Source organism: Mobula hypostoma, chromosome 2, assembly GCF_963921235.1.
Source record: "Mobula hypostoma chromosome 2, sMobHyp1.1, whole genome shotgun sequence".
NCBI classification, from domain to species: Eukaryota; Metazoa; Chordata; class Chondrichthyes; order Myliobatiformes; family Myliobatidae; genus Mobula; species Mobula hypostoma.
Genome location: NC_086098.1, coordinates 103,007,796 through 103,029,749, shown reverse-complemented (window position 1 = coordinate 103,029,749; position 21,954 = coordinate 103,007,796). Strand labels below are relative to the sequence as shown.

The 21,954-nt window shown below is 41.8% G+C and overlaps 2 protein-coding genes across 10 annotated transcripts in view; one reads left to right on the top strand and one right to left on the bottom strand.

The window, feature by feature from the left end:
- cep162 (centrosomal protein 162) overlaps positions 1 to 7,205 on the top strand; it is a 137,795-nt gene extending 130,590 nt beyond the window's left edge. For all 5 annotated transcript variants that reach the window (XM_063040318.1, XM_063040316.1, XM_063040317.1 and 2 more), the window contains 2 exons: positions 622 to 756; positions 5,388 to 7,205. In XM_063040318.1, coding sequence (XP_062896388.1) covers positions 622 to 756; positions 5,388 to 5,606 — 354 coding nt within the window. In that variant the 3' untranslated portion in view covers positions 5,607 to 7,205. The remainder of the gene's footprint in view (positions 1 to 621; positions 757 to 5,387) is intronic.
- A 247-nt stretch (positions 7,206 to 7,452) lies between these two features.
- LOC134342323 (melanocortin-2 receptor accessory protein 2-like) overlaps positions 7,453 to 21,954 on the bottom strand; it is a 38,347-nt gene continuing 23,845 nt past the window's right edge. For 4 of the 5 annotated variants that reach the window (XM_063040313.1, XM_063040310.1, XM_063040312.1 and 1 more), the window contains exon 4: positions 7,453 to 10,573. In XM_063040313.1, coding sequence (XP_062896383.1) covers positions 10,177 to 10,573 — 397 coding nt within the window. In that variant the 3' untranslated portion in view covers positions 7,453 to 10,176. The remainder of the gene's footprint in view (positions 10,574 to 21,954) is intronic. The other variant, XM_063040311.1, reaches the window with a different exon arrangement.

The following is a 21,954-nucleotide window of genomic DNA, read 5'->3' as shown; positions in this document are numbered from 1 at the left end:
CACAGTAAGAGAAATTGTTTACAAATGGAGGAAATTACAATAGAATGGAGTCATAGTTCCATCACAGCCTGAGACTCAGTTAAGGATTTCTTGAAAAGGGTATTGACAGCCTTTGTTCTTGATAAGTCTGTCTTCATTTTCATCTGTCAGCAGAGTGATCCTTTGCATGCTCTATGGTTTTGACACGTCATAGTTATCAGTTAGTTGCTATGTTACCTGTGCTCCTTCCACCTACCAGCTGCATCATTAAGATGAAGTTGTGATCATCAGGTGCCTGAAGAGCTGTGTTTTTTCACTCCTCAAGCCATGACAAAAATCACAATCCAATAACACCGAGAACCTTTGGTTAATTAGTGCTGGGTGATTCTCATCAAACTATCCTTGGTGTTTTCAGGAAGAGACTGAAATGCAGAAAAGGGATATTCAGTATATTATGGACACTGAAGAAAGTCCTGCCCAAGTAATGATGACAGGAACAAATAATGCACTTTTTCAACACATTAATGTATTTCATATGTTTTAATGGCACCTTTCCTTCTCTGTTAACCGAATCCCACATTTGTTGATTTTCTAACATTCTTTGTTAGAATGACTTGTGATTCCTATGATGTTCACTCTCAGATGGCCAAGCTCTTAGACGAACTCAGGGAAGCAAAGGAGAATCATAGTCCAGAGATGAGACACTTTGTGGCACTGGAAAGGAAAATTCAGAAGATGGAGCTCAAGTATGCTCAGAGAGAGCAAGAATTCCAGCAGGTACTGTATAATAGGTGATCTAAGATGGCCAGAAGGTAATTAAAGCAGTGTAACTGAAGTTAACTCAAACTTCTGAATAAATCATTAGCCACACTGAAAACAGTTAGTGCAGATCATTCATTTTGACCACAGTATGCATCTTTGAACTTGTCTGTTAATGATCAAAATTCATTTTTATGATGGTTTCTTTATAATTGGTGATCTGATTCTTTACTTACATTCATATCAGCCTCCCTCTGTGTTTTTTCCCAGTTCTTTATACTTTCTATAATAACTAATGGGCTACATTTGAATACTGATGGTTTTTTTAAGGTTAATTCTAAATTAATATTAATGAAGTCTCTTATCTCTGAAGTGGAGGATTGCTCTGAAGATGTTTTAGACTTCAGTAATCTTCAGTCCAATCTTCCGTCCTTAGACTCACTTTACACTGCACGCTGTCGGAGCAGTGCTGCCAGGATAATCAAGGACACGACCCACCCAGCCAACACACTTTTCGTCCTTCTTCCCTCCGGGAGAAGGCTCAGGAGCTTGAAGACTCATACGGCCAGATTTGGGGACAGCTTCTTTCCAACTGTGATAAGACTGCTGAACGGATCCTGACCCGGATCTGGGCCGTACCCTCCAAATATCCGGACCTGCCTCTCGGTTTTTTTTTGCACTACCTTACTTTCCTTTTTCTATTTTCTATTTATGATTTATAAATTAAATTTTTAATATTTACTATCGATTTGCAATCCAGGGAGCGCGTAGCGCAGAATCAAATATCACTGTGATGATTGTACGCTCTAGTATCAATTGTTTGGCGACAATAAAGTAATCAAGCTGTAATTGAGTGTGATCTATTCCCTGCCCAAACGGCTTTCCCCTTTATATCTTGTGTAATTGTGTAGGGTTACAAGCACACATAGTTACTGGGCTACCATTTTGAGGTCTGGATCATTGAATTCTCCATGGCAGATTGGGCAGTTAAACGCAATTGAACATAATATAAGAAAAGCCAGTCTATACAATGGTAACCTGTGAAATTAATGATTTGTTATAAAGGTCACCCAGCTTCATTGCTGTCCTTCTGGGAAGGAAATCAAAATTAGGTTTATTATCATCGACTTGCAGCTCGTGATGTTTGCTATTTTGTGGCAGCAGTACAGTGTAAAGAATTAAAAATCACTTAAATTACAAAATAAGTAGCGCAACACAGTGGTGAGGCCTCACTTGGGAGTATTGTAAGCAGGTTTGGGCCTCTTAGAAATGTGCTGAAACTGGATGGGTTCAAAGGAGGTTCATGAAAATGATTCTGGGATTGAATGGCTTGTCATATCAAAAGTGTCTGATGGCTCTGGGACTGTATTCACTAGAACTCAGGTTTCAATGAGGACACCCTTCATTCTTCCATCAAATAGTGAAAGGCCTTGATAGAATGGATGTGGAAGAGATATTTCCTATGGTGGGAGAGTCTAAGACCAGAGGTCACAGCCTCAGAATGTCCCTAGAACAGAGATGAGGAATTTCTTTATCCTGAGGGTGTTGAATCTGTGGAATTCTTTGCCACGGACAGCTGTGGAGGCCAAGTCTTTATATTTAAGGCAGAAGTTGATAAGTTTCTTGATTGATCAGGGCATGAAGGGATACGGGGAGAAGGCAGGAATTGGGGGTGAGAAGAAAATTGGATCAGCTATGATGAAATGGCAGAGCAGGGTGATGGGCCAAATGGCCTAATTCTGCTCCTATATCTTACAGTCTTATGGTCTTAGGAAAGGAATAACAGAGTAGTGTTCACAGGGTTTTCATAAATCTGATAGCAAAGAGGAGGAAACTGTTCCTTAATAGTTTAATGTGGGTCTTCAGTCTCCTGTACTCTTGCCCGAGGTATGGTGAGGGTCTTTAGTGCCATCTAAGGTTCTTTGCTTTATCCAGCCTTTGAAATAATCCATCAGTCAGTTGTGGTAGAGTTGACTTTGCTGATCGTAGTGGAACTATCTTTCAAAAATAAAACAAAATTGATATATTGAATTGAATTGACTTTATAACTTATAAGTGAGGAGTAAAAATCTTTATATTACATCTCCGTCTGAATGTGCAATTTATAGTAATTTATAATAAATAGTATGTACAACAGGATAGTCAATATAACATAGAAATACAATTGTGTCAATATGAATTAAGCAATATGATGGCCTGGTGGAAGAAGCTGTTCCAGAGACTGTTGGTCCTGGCTTTTATGATGCGGTACCGTTTCCAGGAATGGTAGCAGCTGGAACAGTTTGTGGCTGGGGTGATTCGGGTCCCCAATGATCCTTCAGGCCCTCTTTGCACACCTGTCTTTGTAAATGTCCTGAATAGTGGGAAGTTCACATCTACAAATGTGCTGGGCTGTCTGCATCATTCTCTGCAGAGTCCTGCAATTGAGGGAAGTACTGTTCCCATACCAGACAGTGATGCAGCTAGTCAGTGTGCTCTCAATTATGCCCCTCTAGAAAGTTCTTAGGATTTGGGGACCCATATCAAACTTCTTCAAGCATCTGAGGTGAAAGAGCCGCTGTTGTGCTGTTTTTCACCACACAGCCATTATGTACAGACCACGTGAGATCCTCGGTGATGTTTATGCTGATGAACTTAAAGCTGTTTACCCTCTCAATCCCAGATCCATTGATGCCAATAGGGGCTACCCTGTCTCCATTCCTCCTGTAGTCCACAACCGGCTGCTTTTTTTTTGCAACATTTGAAGGAGGTTGTTTTCTTGACACCACTGTGTCAAGGTGATGACTTCTTCTCTGTAGGCTGCCTCATTATTATTTGAGATTAGGCCAATCAGTGTGGTGTCGTCAGCAAATTTAATTAGCAGATTGGAACTGTGAGTGGCGACACAGTCATGGGTATACAGAGAGTAAAGAAGGAAGCTTAGTACACAGCCCTGAGGGGCAGAGGTGAGGGAGCCCACTCTTACTACCTGCTGGCGATCTGACAGGAAGTCCAGGGTCCAGCTACACAAGGCAGGGTGAAGGCCGAGGTCTCTGAGATTCTTGTTGAGTCTAGAGGGAATTATGGTGTTGAATGCTGAACTGTAGTCCAAGAATAGCATTGTCACATAAGCATCCTTCTTCTCCAGATGTGTAAGGATGGTGCATAGAGCTGTGGCTATTGAGTCATCGTGGCAGTAGTTGAATTGTAGGGGGTCCAGTGTGGGTGGCAACATGCTGCAGTTGTAGCCCTTGACCAGCCACTCAAAGCATTTGTTTGTTATTGAGGTGAATGTGACAGGATGCCAGTTGTTCCGACATGTTACATTGGTCTTTTTAGGTACAGGAACAATAGTGGATGTTTTGAAGCAGGAGGACACTCTACACCGGGAGAGGGAGAGATCAAAAATGTCTGTAACACACCTGCCAGTTGTGCCGCGCACATCCTGATTACCTGCCCTGGGATGCCATTCGGTCCTGCGGCCTTGTGGCGGTCCACTCAGAAACACCTGCGTACTGTGGCCTCAGAGATGACCAAACTGCAGGTCGCATCAGCTGTAGGTCTCCTCAGGGGCTCAGTGTTGGCATCATTGAATCAAGCATAAAAAAGATTTAGCTCATCTGGGAGAGAGGCAGCGGTGTTATAAACTCCACTGCGTTTAGCTTTGAAGTCTTGCCATAAGCTGCATGTGTTGTTGGTGGAAAGTTGTGTCTGGATCTTGTCCCTATATTGTTTTGCTGCCTTGATGACTTTGCACAGATTGTAGCTGCATTTCTTGAGTTTCTGCTGATTACCGGCAATGTAAGCTCTGTGTCGCGCGCTAAGTGCTGCTCGCATGGAACTGTTGATCCAGGGTTGTTACTTTGAACAAGTAAGTGTCATCATGTGCAAACCTCTACCTTTAAAAGGCATTATGGTCAACTTGAAAATATTTGCCAACATGGTACTCAAATTTGTGATGAACAATTAAGTTTGATTACTGATGTTGCAAGTTAAATGCAGTGGAACATTACTACATTCGCACCCACACTTTGTGTGCATATTGGCCTGCATAGATAATTCAACCTCTGTATTGGATCTCTACTTTCCTTAACTTCAGCTTCTAGGTTCTTCAAATCTGTCAACAATGTCACCAAAAATACTGAACTCCCAATCACGTTAATAAGTACTCAGACTAATTTTTAAACCTTTATATGAACAAATAGTTGGGAGGCATTTGTACAAGATTAAGGTAGATGGTAAGATTATCATTTATTTTATATTTTGAAGATAATTTCATGCATGTTAAATTGATTAAAAATATTATCAGAGGAAATAACTTTTTGCCCTAGGAGTGGAGTGATTATTAAGCTCGTATCGTGGTTGGACACACTATGTTCAAACATATTTACACCTTCACCAAGATCCTATATCTTCTCCCATATCTTACAGTCAAAGATAGTACAATCCGGGTGTTTTAAGGGCAATAATTTGCAAGTTCCTAAACTTCTCATCAAGTTATTGTTAACTTATAGCAGTTGTGCATTGTAGAGATTGCAATTACTCCAAATATTTCCTGACTTTTTGCTAGCATAGCATTGGTTAATAATTACCCGAGCCTTATTTAACAAAATAAAGCATAATTGAAGCAGATATCAGAATTAACCATTTATTATTTGATTTGCCAATAGTTAATTCAGAAAGCTCGGCATTCTGCTGATGCAGAACAACTTCAAGAAGTGGAGAAGTGGAAGAAACTGGCACAGTTGAAAAACCATGAACTGGAAAATTTCAGAACAGAACTTGACTCTATATTGGATGTTCTCCGTGAGCTGCAAAGACAGGGTGTTGTTATTCCAGCTCCTGGTTCCATGAGGCAAAATATTTCTGTGTTTACCAGGCAATTGTAATACTAATACTATAAGAATGATTCACTTTTATTATGTTATAGAATTTCTTACTGGAATGTGAATACTAGTATGTAGCCTATGAGGCTGTGCCATCTTGATGCTTGTTTGCAAAACCTTTGTACGTATATTTCCAAAGATTGGAAACCGGATGAAATGTTTGACAGCTGATTTGACTGCTTAGCCTCCTTCAGTTCGAGTTAATAGGCTCTACCTATTAAGAGAATCTTACAAGAGTACATCTAATTTCCTTATTAAACTCTGACATTTATCTGAAGTACTGTTGCCATAGTCATGCATCTATTTTGAACAGATCAATATTTCTATAAGAATATTGGGAGTTTTTTGACAGTTATGAGTAATTTGTTAGTATCCTGTAGTCTGATATTGTAGGAAATTATATAATATATGGTGTACAACAACACTGAATCAGAAGCAATGGTGATTCTCAAGGTAGTTTCCTAATTTATGACAATTAATAATGAAGGAAGGATTCAAATAATATTAAAAACAGGCATTGACCAATAAAAATGAGCCAAATATACTACATTAGTAGAGATCAGATTTGTTAAATATCCATTTGTCTATTTACACCTGTACATATAATTTTATTTAGTGCATTCTTTAAATATAAACTCTTTGGTAGCATACCTTTCAAAATCAGCTTGAATGTAAATTTTCTTTTGGTATTCTACCAAATATTAGAGATAAATTTAAGTATATTTTGGCATTGTCAAAATAAATTATACTAATTTTGACATCAAACTACTCTGTTTCAGTCTCTAATGTTCAATATTATCTTTGTGTTGCCTTTTATATAGAGTAGTATTGGTGTTTGTGCATGTTCTTGTGGTACCTCTCAAACTAGGCCTCAGATAAATCTGGCTTTAAATCTATCCCAGGAAGGTTTGGAGAGGGCGCAGAATAGATTCACCTGGGGTTTTGCTTGGATCAAATATTAGTTGTAAGGAGAAATTGGACAAGCTTGGATTGATTTCTCCAGAGTGTCAGAGGCTGAGGGATGACCTGATAGAGGTATATAGAATTATGGAGAGCCACAGATAGGGCAGATGACAAGTCTTTCTCTCAGGATGGAAATGTCAAATACTGGAAATAACAGGTTTGCTTATTTTGCACAGTGCCTAGAACATGCTGCCAAGGGAAGTCTACCCAGGGAAGCAGTCGAGGCTTCTTCACTAAATATATCTAAGAAACAGTTCCTTTACGTAGTAGGGGAATTAAAGGTTATGGGGAAAAGGCAGGTAGATGGAGCTGAGTTTACGGACAGATCAGCCACGATCTTATTGAACGGCGGGGCAGGCTCGATGGGCCAGATGGCCTACTCCTGCTCCTATTTCTTATGTTCTTAGGTGCAGGAAACAGATTCTATATAGCAATGTTTAAGAGACATTTGCATAGACACATGAATGGGTAGGGGATTGTGGGCCTGCTCAAGTGCAAGCAGATTGAACTGACAACATGGTCAACACATACAGTGGACTGAAGTTCTGTTGTGCTGTACTGTTCTACACTATATTCTACTGCATTCTCAAGAGGGCCTCCCTTGAAACCAGACATAGATCAGGTGACCATGTTGTGGGGTTCCTGCATTCTGTCACAACATTCTGGTTATATGTCATTTTAACTCTCCCCTTTTGCACACCTCTCTCTCTCTCTCTCTCTCTCTCTCTCTCTCTCTCTCTCACTAGAGAGGCAAAATGCAAATTGGAAGAATACTAGCGATCTTTTTCTCAGTCGTAATGCAAGGTATCAAGCAAAACATGAACTTATGCATTTTGCCTTCATAAATGCTGCTTAACTCAGTTTTACCAGCATTTTTTTTATTGGTTCCCCTTTCCACATCTGCAGTCTCATTTGTCTTCATTGCACACTCCAGAAATTTGCCACTCAGCAGCACCTCAGAACTCTGACTAATCGTGTAGAATCTTTTGAATCCCAATAAATTGAATATTGAGTATTTCTTTAATATTGAATGGTTGTTGAAAATCCCAAAGAATAAGGCAGATAATAGTCAATGTAACATGTCACTTAAAGTCAATTCAAGTCGCTCCTTGTTTTCAATTATGTAACATGACTGATTTTGAGCTTAATCAATGTAATTGCACAAAGCAGTTATTCGAGAAACTTTAACATCTATAGCATATGTTTATGGGAAACAGATGATGCAGAGGTCATTTTAGCATTGTTGACTAGAAATTGAAATCCAGAATTTTCAACAATTTCAACTGAACTCTATGGATTAAAGCTCCAGACTCTGCAATGGTACAAAAAAGACATTGGATAGAATTAAACAGCACTAAAACGGGACCGTCAGCCTAACTTTCACAAGTTCTTTCTGAGTTACTGCAAGTTGTGCGCATTTGGCCCACATCCCTCCAACCATTTTCCATCCGTAATCATGTTGAAATATCAATTAAACATTGTGATTGTACTTAATTTTACCACTTCCTCTAGCCACTTATTCCATATAACCATTACCCTATGTGGAAAGAACTTGAATCCCTTTTAATACTTGCCCCTCTTAGTTCAAACCAATGACCTCTTATTTTAGATTTCCCTGAAATTGGAAAAAGACTGACCATCTACCTATTGAATACCGCTCAACCTTCTTTGCTCCAGGAATGCAGTACCAGCCTATCCAGTGCTTCCTTCTAAATCAAGCTTATCAGTCCTGGTAACATGCTTTTGTCTTTTTTTCTGTACCTTTCTATAGTATGGTGACCACAACCGCAAACAATATTCCAGATGTAATTTCACCAACATCATATACGGTATAGCTGTAACATGTCCACCTTTCTACTCAACACCCTGTCTCATGAAGGACAGCATGCCATACTACTTCTTTACCACCTTGTCTATTTGTATTGCTACTGTCAGGGAAGCAGGTCTCTCTACTCTACAACATTCCCAAGACCCTGCCATTTACTGAGCAATTCCTGCCTTGCTTTAACTTCCCAAAAAACGTATGACCGCTGTTTGTTGGAATTAGTCTCAAGTCACATTCCATTAAGTGCTTGTAAGCTACTTTAAATTCAAGATTAGGATTACCTTCTCTGAAAATCTACTGTTCTCTGCCATTCTGTAAGTCATAGTCATAAAGCATTGAAGTAACTTCTCCATGCGGACCACCAGTCTGCCATCTACACTTATCCCACTTTTTCCCTCCTCTTTTCTTTCCAGTAATTCCCCTGTGACTATTCTTCTGCCACCCTTCTACACTAGGGGTAAATTTACAGTAAGCGATCAACCCACCAACCAAAGCAATAAACACAAAATGCTGGAGAAACTCAGCAGGTTAGGCCCTGTGAGCCCTGTCTCTATCCTCGCCATAGCTCTGCACCTCCATGGACCTCTTCAACATTTCATCCTCTACCAGATCCACACCTTCAACTGCTCTTTTTTCATCTTTCCTCACATCCAGGAAGGATTGGAAGATCACCCATCTCCAAACCACATCCCTAGTTGCCTCGCACTCAGATGTCAACTTCCTGCAGGCCATAGACAGCACTGCCTCTGCTTTGTGTGTGTTGCTCTGGATTCCCAGCATCTGCAGAGCCTCTTGTGTGTATGGTCTACCAATCAAGATGTGTCTGCGATGTGAGATAAACCCAAAGCACCAGAGGGACCCACAAAGTTCCAGGGAAAATATGCAAACTGCACAGACAGTTAAGCCTGGATATCTGGAGCTGCAAGACATTGACTGCTATACCACTGTGTCACTTGTGGCTATTTCTAAACTAACTCCAGATGTGACAGTTAATATGCAGCCAACCTGTTTCAAAGGGACTGCTTTGCCACTATTAATCGTCTTAAGTATTCTCACACCTCATTATTAACTGCCCAATATTCATGTTTGAAAGTAGGCATGTGTCACCTATCTCTCTTATTGTTGCTGTGGCATTGCGTAACTAGGTTAACTGCATTCTCTAAGTAAATAATAACTGAGAAATAGCACTATGAAAACAATGCTTCTATTTATAATATTGTAATAAAATAGCAAAGCCTCCAGAGCTCTTTAATTTGCAATTTCAATGAAGTTAAATACTGTTTAAGCATAAATTAACCTCCAGGGAAAAAGTACTAAAAACAAATTATATTTCATAAAGGAACCAAATGAACTAACCTTACACTTCTAGAAATAGCAAGCTGGCAGAGTTGATGATTCACAGTTCATACTGAAGTTAACAGATCAATGGAAATAAGTGTGACAGAGGTACAGAGCATATTGTATAAGTATACTCTTTAACACTGACTGTAAGGTAATTCATTTTAGTTCAAGTGTTTTTGACCCTTCATAAAGATGTATGAAGATTCTTTACGAACATATCTTTTCAATTTCTAAACACTGGCTTGAACTTAAAAATAGAAGATGGGGTGACAGCAGATAAACAGAAGTCTTTACCATCAAGAAAAAAAGGGGAGCATGGAAGTAACTGTGAAAGAAAGTGACAAAGCAGTATTTGCAATTACAATCAAACATTATTTTCTATCATTCTACACAATTTACAAATTTTGAATGAATTTTTGTAGTTGTGTTTCATCGATACATTAACTAGTCAGACATTTGATGCACAACTTGCAGCCTGTCATGCTTATTTTCAAGAATAACTGGGCGCCCACACATCGGTGGATTGTCTTCCGTCAGGGAGGAGCTTTGATCCAAGCTCACACAGTTTGGGATATCAAATCTGCCTAGGCAGTCCATAGCATCGTCCATGCTGTTGCTTCTTCCACCTCTTTCTTGAGGGAGGAGGTCACAGCTCCCCCGATCAGATGCCTTGATCATCAATTGTCTTTCTAAATGTCCAACTTCATTTTCATAGAAGTGAAAGAGAGACCTGGACTCTTCGCTGGCAGGATGGCAAAAGGCTTTATCAGTTTTGCATGTGACATAATTAACGGCAAAGCTGTTCATTCTTTGTTGCTTTGTCATAAGGTCCAGGTTCCTGCTAAAAAAGGTCAAAAGTTGCAACAAAGATTTTTCAGAAACAATGCGTGCACATTTAAAAAAACTTTACAGGTTCACGGAGTTATACACCACGGAAAATCCCTTCAGCTCAACTCATCCATGCCAACCTAGATGCCCATCTAGGTTAATCCCATTTTAATGCATTTGGTCCATATTCCACTGAACCATTCCTATCCAAATACTTGTTCAAGATCTCAGTACCTGACACCACAGCTGCAAATATGTGCACAACAAGCCACAGGAAAGGATGGTTGGAGGTGGGCAGCAGAGGAACTAATAATTGGGAGCAGGGGTACGCCACTCGGCCTCTCAATCCTGTTCTGCCATTGAACGATATCAGGGCTAATTCGATTGCAATGCCAATTCCATATTCCTGCATGTCCATAGTAACTTTTCATCCTTTTAATTTTCAAGCATTTTTTTGCCTAGGCTCTAAGGATATTTAAAGACTCTGTTCACCATCCCTTGAGAAGAGTTCCGAAGACCCATGGACACTGAGAGAAAATCTCTCCTCTGGTGTATATGATCACTCCAATATTTTTAGACTGCAGATCCTAATTCTAGATTCTCTCATGAGAAGACATTCTCTCCATATCCACTCTATCAAGACCCCACAGGGATCTTACACATTTCATAAGACCATAAGACACAAGCCACAGGAGCAGAAATAGGCCATTTGGACCTCTGTATACTCTGCCACTCGTTCATGGCTGATATATTATCCCTCTCAGCCCCTTTCTCCTGCCTTCTCCCAGAAATCGTTGACCGCCTGACTAATCAAGCAGCTATCAACTTCCACTTTAAATATACAGTAATCATTGACTTAGCCTCCACAGCCATCTGTGGCAATAAATTCAGAATCAGAATCAGGTTTATTATCACTGATGTGTCTTGAAATTTGTTAACTTAGCAGCAGCAGTTCAATGCAATACACAATATAGTAGATGAAAATAAATAACTAATATAGTGCTTCATATAAACCTATTTCATTAGTGAATGTTGATGCTAAGATTTTGTCAAAGATAATGGCCAATCGGTTGGAGAATATTTTGGGTAAAATTATTTGTAAAGATCAAACAGGCTTTATAAAGGGTCATTATTCCTTTTCAAATGTTCGGAGACTACTTAATATTATATATTCATCCTCTTCTAAAATTCCACAATGTGTTGTATCTTTGGATGCTGAAAAAGCGTTCGACTGAGTCAAATGGAAATATTTATTCAATGTTTTAGAGAAATTTGGCTTTGGTGTTAATTTTAATAATTGGATTAAAATGATATATAAAGCCCCTATTGCTACTGTTGTTACTAACAATTGTAGGTCTCCTTTTTTTTCAGCTTTCACGGGGGACAAGGCAAGGCTGTCTATTAAGTCCTTTGTTGTTTAATTTAATATTAGAACCCCTTGCTATTGCTCTTCGTGAGGCTAAAAATATCCATGGGATATTTGTGAATGAGACCATGCATAAGGTCTCTCTTTATGCTGATGATTTATTGGTTTATATATCTAACCCTGATGAATCCATTCCTGCCCTGCTAAGATTATTTAATGAATTCAGAGGTTTTTCAGGATATAAAATTAATTTTAGTAAAAGTGAATTGTTTCCTTTAAATGATTCTGTTTCTATATATGATAATACTTTTGAAGTTTCAGATTCTTTTAGATATTTAGGTATTATAATTATTAAAAAATATAAGGATCTTTATAAAGCTAATTTTGTTCCCTTAGTAGACTCTATGAAGTATTTATTCAGTAGATGGAGTCCACTTACATTTTCACTTGTCGGTCGTATTCATATAGTTAAAATGATGATTCTACCGAAATTTTTATATTTATTTCAGAATATTCCTGTTTTTTTGACTAGGAAGTTTTTTCTATTGGATTGATTCTATTATTTTATCTTTTATTTGGAATAATAAAAGATCAAGAATTAGTAAATGTCATTTACAAAAATTGAAAAAGGATGGAGGTCTTGCTTTGCCTAATTTCAGAATATATTATTGGGCTGTTAATCTGCGATATGTCTCTTTGGTTATACTGGGTTGATAAGAGTGATCAATTTGGGTAGACCTGGAACTAAAGGTTGTAAAACAGTTTTATTTAACCTCGTCATTGGGGACTCCTTTACCTATGCAATTAGGTAAAGTTGTTAATTTAAACCTATATCCTGTGATTAAGTATTCTTTACAAATTTGGCTCCAGTTCTGCAATCTTTTTAATCTTAAAAAATTTAAACTTTGTAGTTTAATTTACCAAAAATTACTTTTTTAAGTCTTCTTTGAGTGATCCAATTTTTCTACTTTGGAAAAATAAAGGTATTAATTCTTTTTTGGATTTATTTAAAGAAGATAGATTGATGTCCTTTGAACAATTAATTGATAAATATTCTCTTTCATACACACACTTTCTGCAATACCTTCAAGTTAGACATTTTTTACAAAAATATTTAAGTAATTTCCCTTACATATTGGAGGCTGACCTGTTAGATACTATTATGAGTATGAATCCTTTGATTAAGGGTTCTATTGGAAGAATTTATAATTTACTATTACAATGGGATAAGCATCCTTTGTCTAAGATTAAACAGGATTGGGAAAAGGAACTTAATTTGACTTTTATGACGGAGGATTGGATGAGGATATTGAAGTTGGTTAACTCTTCTTCAATTTGTGCTAGCCATTCATTGATTCAATTTAAAATTGTACATCGTTATCATTTGACAAAGGAGAGACTTTCTAAAATCTTTCCTAATGTTGATAGTCATTGTGATAGATGTAAAACTGAGATAGCTACACTGACACATACGTTTTGGTCTTCTTCTATATTGGAACAGTTCTGGAAGTCAGTTTTCTCAACAATTTCTAAAGCACTTAAAATTAATTCACAACCTAATAAATTAACTGTGCTTTTTGGAATAGTTCCTCAAAATATTCATGGTATTTCTGTGTCTGACCAACATGTTATTGCATTTGTTACATTGATAGCTAGGAGGGCCATTTTGTTGAAGTGGAAGGAAACATCAGCTCCCACTTTGTCACAATGGTTCTCTCAAGTGATGCTATGTCTTAGTTTGGAGAAAATTAGAAGTCGAACCTTTGAACCTTTATTTGATTTTGAGAAAAGATGGGGCTCATTTGCTCATTATTATCATTTGAATTAATTGATATAATTTTTCCACGATCTAATTGTAATTTTATTTAGTATATTTTCTTTTCTTGCTGGTGGTTTATTTTTAGAAGCTTTTTGTATGAGGCATGGCTCCAGGGTTGTACACCTAATGGGTTCTCTTTTTTTTTCTCACTTTTCTGCTCAGTAGGTTTTTTTTTTGTTACCACAAAATTTTGTTTTCAATCTTTAAGATGATGGGGTTTTTTTTGAGGCTTGTAAGCGTTGTTACTTCGATGTACTCATGTTATTTTTCCTACATATACAATAAAAAGATTTGAAAAGAAAGAAAGAATAAATAACTAAATACATTGTGGTACACATATATTGAATAGATTAAAAGTCATGCAAAACAGAAATAACATTATTTATTATAATACATTACAAAGTGAGGTAGTGTTCATGGGTTCAATCTCCATTTAGGAATCGGATGGCAGAGGGGAAGAAGCTGTTCCTGAATCGCCGAGTGTGTGCCTTCAGGCTCCTGTACCTCCTACCTGATGGTAACAATGAGAAAAGGACATGCCCTGGGTGCTGGGAGTCCTTAATAATGGATGCTGCCTTTCTGAGCACATGGCCAAGTGGTTAAGGCATTGGACTAGTGACCTGAAGGTCGTGTGTTCGAGCCCCAGCCAAGGCAACTTGTTGTGTCCTTGAGCAAGGCACTTAATCACAATTGCTCTGCCATGACACTGGTGACAAGCTGTATGGGTCCTAATGCCCTTCCCTTGGACAACATTGGTGTCATGGAGAGGGGAGACTTGCAGCATGGGCAACTGCTGGTCTTCCGTACAACCTTGCTCAGGCCTGCGCCCTGGAGAGTGAAGACTTTCAAGGCGCAGATCCATGGTCTCACAAGACTAACGGATGCCTTTCTGAGGCACCGCTCCTTGAAGATTTCCTGGCTACTTTGAAGACTAGTACCCAAGGTGGAGCCAATTAAAATTACGACCCTCTGCAGCTTCTTCCAGTCCTGTTCAGTAGCCCTCCATACCAGACAGTGATACAACCTGTCAGAATGCTCTCCACTGTACACTATAGAAGTTTTTGAGTATTTTTGTTGACATACCAAATCTCTTCAAAGTCCTAATGAAGTATAGTCACCGTCTTGCCTTCTTTATAACTGCATCGATATGTTGCGACCAGGTTAGGTCCTCACAGATCTTGATACCTGGAACTTGGAACTGCTCACTCTCTCCACTTCTGATCTCTCTATGAGGATTGGTATGTGTTTCTTCTTCTTACCCTTCCTGAAGTCCACAATCAGCTCCTTCATCTTACTGACGTTGAGTGCCAGGTTGTTGCGGCGACACCATTCCACTAGTTGGCAAATCTCACTCCTGTACGCCCTCTCGTCACCACCTGACATTCTACCAACAATGGTTGTATCAACAGCAAATTTATAAATGGCATTTGAGCTATGCCTAGCTACACAGTCCTGGGTATAGAGAGAGTAAAGCAGTGGGCTAAGCACACACCCCTGAGGTGCACCAGTGTTGATCATCAGCGAGGAGGAGATGTTATCACCAATCCGCACAGATTGTGGTCTTCCGGTTAGGAAGTCGAGGATCCAATTGCAGAGGGAGGTACAGAGGCCCAGGTTCCGTAACTTGTCATTCAGGATTGTGGTAATGATGGTGTTAAATGCTGAGCTATAGTCAATGAACAGCATCCTGACATAGGTGTTTGTATTTTCCAGGTGGTCGAAGGCTGTGTGAAGAGCCATTGAGATTGCATCTGCCGTTGACCTATTGTAGCAATAGGCAAATTGCAATGGGTCCAGGTCTTGCTGAAGCAGGAGTTCAGTCTAGTCATGACCAACCTCTCAAAACATTTCATCACTGTGGATGTGAGTGTTACTGGGTGATAGTCATTAAGGCAGCCCACATTATTCTCCTTAGGCACTGGTATAATTGTTGCCTTTTTGAAGCAAGTGGGAACTTCCACCCATAGCAGTGAGAGGTTGAAAATGTCCTTGAATACTCCCGCCAGTTGGTTGGCACAGGTTTTCAGAGTCTTACCAGGTACTCCATCGGGGCCTTCCACCTTGCGAGGGCTCACCCTCCTTAAAAACAGTCTAACATCAGCCTCCAAAACAGACATCACAGGGTCAACAGGTGCAGCAGGGATCCTCACAGCTGTAGTTATATTCCCCCTTTCAAAGTGGGCATAGAAAACACTCAGTCCATCTGGTAGTGAATCATCGCTGCCATTCATGCTATTGGGTTTCGCTTTATAGGAAGTAACGTCTTGTAAACCACGCCAGAGTTGTCATATATCTGATGTCACCTCCAACTTCATTCAAAATTGTCTCTTCACCCTTGAAATAGCCCTCTGCAAATCACACCTGGTTTTCTGGTACAGACCTGGGTCACCAGCCTTGAATACCACAGAGCTAGCCTTCAGCAGATGACATACCTCCTGGTTCATCCATGGCTTTTGGTTTGGGAATGTAGAGCAAGTCTTTGTAGGCACACTCATCCACACAGGTTTTAAAGAAGTCAGTAACAACTGCAGCATACTCATCTAGATTCAAAGATGAATCCCTGAATACAGTCCAGTCCACCGATTCAAAGCAGTCTTGTAGGTGCTCCTGTGCTTCTCTTGTCTTGGTCCTCTCTACTGGTGCTGCAGTCTACAGTTTCTGCCTATACTCAGGGAGTAGAAGTACACCAGGCGATCAGACTTCCCAAAGTAAGGGTGTGGAATAGCACAGTAGGCATTCTTGATGGTGGTGTAACAATGGTCTGGTGTGTTTTTTCCTCTGGTATTGCAAGTGATCTGTTGATGGTAATTACTTAATGATATTTTCAGACTGGCCTGGTTAAAATCCCCCTAAATGATGGTGAAGGCATTAAGTGTGCTGTTTCATGCGTGTTGATCCCACTACTCAGATTATTTAAAGCCTGATTGACATTGGCCTGAGGTGGAATGTATATTGCTATCAAAATGATCACAGAAATCTCCCATGGTAGGTAAAATGGACGGCACTTAACTGCGGAGATATTCCAGGCTTGGTGAGCAGAATTAGAACAGCACCAACATATTTGTGCACCAAGAGAAGTTGATCATGAGGCATACTCCTCCACCTCCGCTTCTGAGCGTTCTGCTGCTACACGAGTTGCCTCGAGGCGCCCTGGATTCAGTACCCTCTGAAGAAATTCCTCCTCATCTCTATTCTAAATGGATGCCCCTCTATTCTGAGACTGTCCTCTAGTCCGAGACTCACCCACTATAGGAAACATTCTACCCACATCCACTCTACACAGACATTTCAAATTTCAATAGGTTTCATTGAGATAAACCACCCCCCCCACATTCTCTTAAACTTCAGCGAGTACAAAACCAGAGCTATCAAACCTTTTATCCCCGGAATCATTCTCACTAATCTCCTCCGGACCCTCCCCAGTGCCAGCACATCTTTTCTTACATAAGGGGTCACAATACTCCAAGTACGATCTGACCAATGCCTTAAAAGCCTCAGCATTGCATCTTTGCTCTTATAATTCTAGTTCTCTCAAAATGAACACTAACATTGCATTTGCCTTCCTTACCACCAACTGAACTTGAAAGTTCCCTTTATGGAATCCTGCACAAGATCTCCCTTTACACCTCTTGAGTTTTAAATTTTTTCCCCATTTTGAAAATAGTTTACTCCTTATCCCTTCTACCAAAGTGCGTAACTGCACACTTCAGTACACTATATTCCACTGCCACTTCTCTGTCACACTCACAACACGCTGGAGGAACTCAGCAGGTCGGGCAGCATCCGTGGAAAAGATCGGTCGACGTTTTGGGCCGGAATCCTTCGTCAGGACTGAAGAGGGAGGGGGCAGAAGCCCTATAAAGAAAGTGGGGGGAGGGTGGGAAGGAGAAGGCTGGTAGGTTCCAGGTGAAAAACCAGTAAGGGGAAAGATAAAGGGATGGGGGAAGAGAAGCAGGGAGGTGACAGGCAGGAAAGGTGAGGAAGGAATAGGGGAAAGCACAATGGGTAGTGGAAGGAGGCGGAACCAAGAGGGAGGTGGTAGGCAGCTGGGGGAGGGGGCAGAGTGACATAGGGATAGGGGAAGTGGGGGAGGGAATTACCAGAAGTTGGAGAATTCTATGTTCATACCAAGGGGCTGGAGACTACCGAGACGGTATATGAGGTGTTGCTCCTCCAATTCGAGTTTAGCCTCATCATGGCAGTAGAGGAGGCCATGTATGGACATATCTGAATGGGAGTGGGAAGCAGAGTTGAAGTGGTGGCTACTGGGAGATCCTGTCTGTTTTGGCGGACGGAGCAGAGGTGCTCGACGAAGCGGTCCCCCAATCTGCGTCGGGTTTCACTGATGTAGAGGAGGCCGCACCAGGAGCACCGGATGCAATAGATGACCCCAACAGACTCACAAGTGAAGTGTTGCCTCACTTGGAAGTACTGTTTGGGGCCCTGAATGGTGGCAAGAGAGGAGGTGTAGGGACGGGTGTAGCACTTGCGCTTACAGGGATAAGTGCCAGGTGGGAGATCCGTGGGGAGGGACGTGTGGACCAGGGAGTCATGGAGGGACCAATCCCTGTGGAAGGTGGAGGGGGTGGAGAGGGAAAGATGTGCTTAGTGGTGGGGTCCTGTTGAAGGTGGCGGAAGTTGCGGAGGATAATGTGTTGGATCCGGAGGCTAGTGGGGTGGTAGGTGAGGACAAGGGAACTCTGTCCCTGTTATGGTGGCGGGAGGATGGGGTGAGAGCCAAAGTGCGGGAAATGGAGGAGATGCAGGTGAAGGCATCATTGATGACAGCAGAAGGGAAACCACGATCCTTAAAGAAAGAGGACATTTGAGATGACCTGGAACAGAAAACCTCATCCTGGGAGCAGATGCAACGTAGACGGAGGAACTGGGAATAGGGAATGGCATTTTTGCATGTGGCGGGATGGGAAGAGGTATAGTTGAGGTAGTTATGAGAGTCAGTGGGCTTGTAGAAGATGTCAGTCAACAGTCTGTCTCCAGAGATGGAGACCGAGAGATCAAGAAAGGGGAGAGAAGTGTCAGAGATAGACCAAGTGAATTTGAGGGCTGGGTGGACGTTTGAAGTAAAGTCGATGAAATTGATGAGCTCAGCATGGGTGCAGGAAGCAGCACCAATGTAGTCGTCAATGTACCGAAGGAAAAGTTGGGGAGCAGTACCAGAATAGGTTTGGAACACGGACTGTTCCACATAACCAGCGAAGAGGCAGGCATAGCTGGGGCCCATGCGAGTTCCCATAGCTACACCATTGGTCTGAAGAAAGTGGGAAGAGCCAAAAGAGAAGTTATTGAGTGTGAGAACCAGTTCCGCCAACCGGAGGAGGGTAGTGGTGGTGGGGAACTGGTGAGGTCTATTATCCAGAAAGTAGTGGAGGGCTTTGAGGCCTTCTTCATGGGGAATGGAGATGTATAGGGATTGGACATCCATGGTGAAAATGAAGCAGTCGGGACCAGGGAAGCTGGACGTTATTGAGGAGGTGGAGGGCATGGGATATATCCCGGATGTAGGTGGAGAGAGACTGAACTAAGGGTGACAAAATGGAGTCCAGGTAGGCAGATACAAGTTTGGTGGGACAGGAGCAGGCAGAAACAATGGGTCTACTGGGACAATCAGGCTTGTGGATCTTGGGGAGGAGGTAAAGCCAAGCGTACGGGGTGTGGGAATTATGAGTTTAGCAGCTGAGGATGGAAGGTCTCCGGAGTTGATAAGGGCGGTGATGGTGCGGGAGACAATGGTTTGATGTTTTTTGGTGGGGTCCTGTTCCAGGGGTAAGTAAGAGTTGGTGTCAGAGAGCTGCCGTTTGGCCTCAATGAGGTAGAGGTACATCCGCCAGACTACTACAGCACCACCTTTGTCAGCGGGTTTGATGGTGAGGTTGGGATTAGTGCGGAGAGAGTGGAGGGCAGTGCGTTCAGAGGGAGTGAGGTTGGAACAGGAGAGAGGAGTGATGAACTATACCTCTTCCCACCCTGTCACATGCAAAAATGCTATTCCCTATTCTCAGTTCCTCCGTCTCCGCTGCATCTGCTCCGAGGGTGAGGTTTTCCATTCCAGGACATCTCAAATGTCCTCTTTCTTTAAGGATTGTGGTTTCCCTTCTGCTGTCATCAATGATGCCCTCACCGGCATCTCCTTCATTTCCTGCACTTCGGCCCTCACCCCATCCTCCCGCCACCACAACAGGGACAGAGTTCCCCTTGTCCTCACCTACCACCCCACTAGCCTCCGGATCCAACACATTATCCTCCGCAACTTCCGCCACCTTCAACAGGACCCCACCACTAAGCACATCTTTCCCTCTCCACCCCTCTCCACCTTCCACAGGGATTGGTCCCTCCATGACTCCCTGGTCCACACGTCCCTCCCCACGGATCTCCCACCTGGCACTTATCCCTGTAAGCGCAAGTGCTACACCTGTCCCTACACCTCCTCTCTTGCCACCATTCAGGGCCCCAAACAGTACTTCCAAGTGAGGCAACACTTCACTTGTGAGTCTGTTGGGGTCATCTATTGCATCCGGTGCTCCCGGTGCGGCCTCCTCTACATCAGTGAAACCCAACGCAGATTGGGGGACCGCTTCGTCGAGCACCTGCGCTCCATCCACCAAAACAGACAGAATCTCCCAGTAGCCACCCACTTCAACTCTGCTTCCCACTCCCATTCAGATATGTCCATACATGGCCTCCTCTACTGCCATTATGAGGCTAAACTTAGGTTGGAGGAGCAACACCTCATATACCGTCTAGGTAGTCTCCAGCCCCTTGGTATGAACATGGAATTCTCCAACTTCTGGTAATTCCCTCCCCCTCCCTTCCTCTATCCCTATGTCACTCTGCCCCCTCCCCAGCTGCCTACCACCCCCCTTTTGGTTCCGCCTCCTTCTACTACCCATTGTGTTTTCCCCTATTCCTTCTTCATCTTTCCTGCCTATCACCTCCCTGCTTCCCCTCCCCCACCCCTTTATCTATCCCCCTACTGAACCTACCAGCCTTCTCCTTCCCACCCTCCTCCCACCTTCTTTATAGGGCCTCTCCCCTTTCCCCCTACAGTCCTGACGAAGGGTTCCGGTCCGAAACGTCGACCGATCTTTTCCACGGATGCTGCCTGACCTGCTGAGTTCCTCCAGCATGTTGTGAGTGTTGCTTTGACCCCAGCATCTGCAGATTATTTTGTGTTTGCCACCTCTTTGTCCATTCTCCCAATCTGTCTAAGTCCTTCTTCAGTCTCCCTGCATCCTCAATACTATCTGTCCCTCCAGCCATCTTTGAGTCATCTGCAAACTTGGCCGCAAAGCCGTCAATTCTGTCAGCCAAATCATTATGATACAACATGAAAAGATGTGCTCCCTACACTGACCCCTACTGAACACCACTAGTCACTGGCTGCTAAGCAGAAAAGGGCCCCTTTATTCCCACTCTTTGTCTGACTGCCAGTCAGCCAATCTAGTATGTTTCCTGTAATACCATGGGCTATTATTTTGTTAAGCAAGCTCATGTGCAGCACCTTGTCAGAGGCCTTCTGAAAATCCACATAAGCAACATCCACTGATACTCTTTTGTCTATCTTGCCTGTTATTTCCAATGACCAATGACCAATGCCTTCATTAAGTACCTCCATCTCCCAGGACATGGCTCTTCTCATTATTACAATCAGGAAACCTGAAGGCACACACGGAATGATTTAGATTATTTAAGAACATTTTCTTCCCCTCTGCCATCCAATTCCTGAATCGACATTGAGCCCATGAATCCTCACTACTTTATTTTTTCACTTTTGCACTACTTATTTAATTTTATATATACATACACACACATTTTTTTCACACACACACACTGCAGTTCAGTTTTTTCCTCTATAATTATGCCTTGCATTGTACTGCTGTGACAATAAACCCCAATTCTGATAATGATTCCAATTATAAAGCCTCAGCATTATATCCTTGCTCTTATATTCTACTTATCTCAAAATGAACGCTAACATTGCATTCGACTTCCTTAGCATGCCACATGAGGACCCTCAAGTCCCTTTGTACCTCTGATTTTTGAAATTGCTGCCCATTTCAAAAATATTCTCCATCCACTGCTGTCACCCATCACTCTGTTCACCTTCCTCACTTCCACAGTCTGATTCAACAGCTCTCACTCCAAGCCCACCCGACTTCCTGGGGAAAACATGTAGCTGCCTGCACAGGCA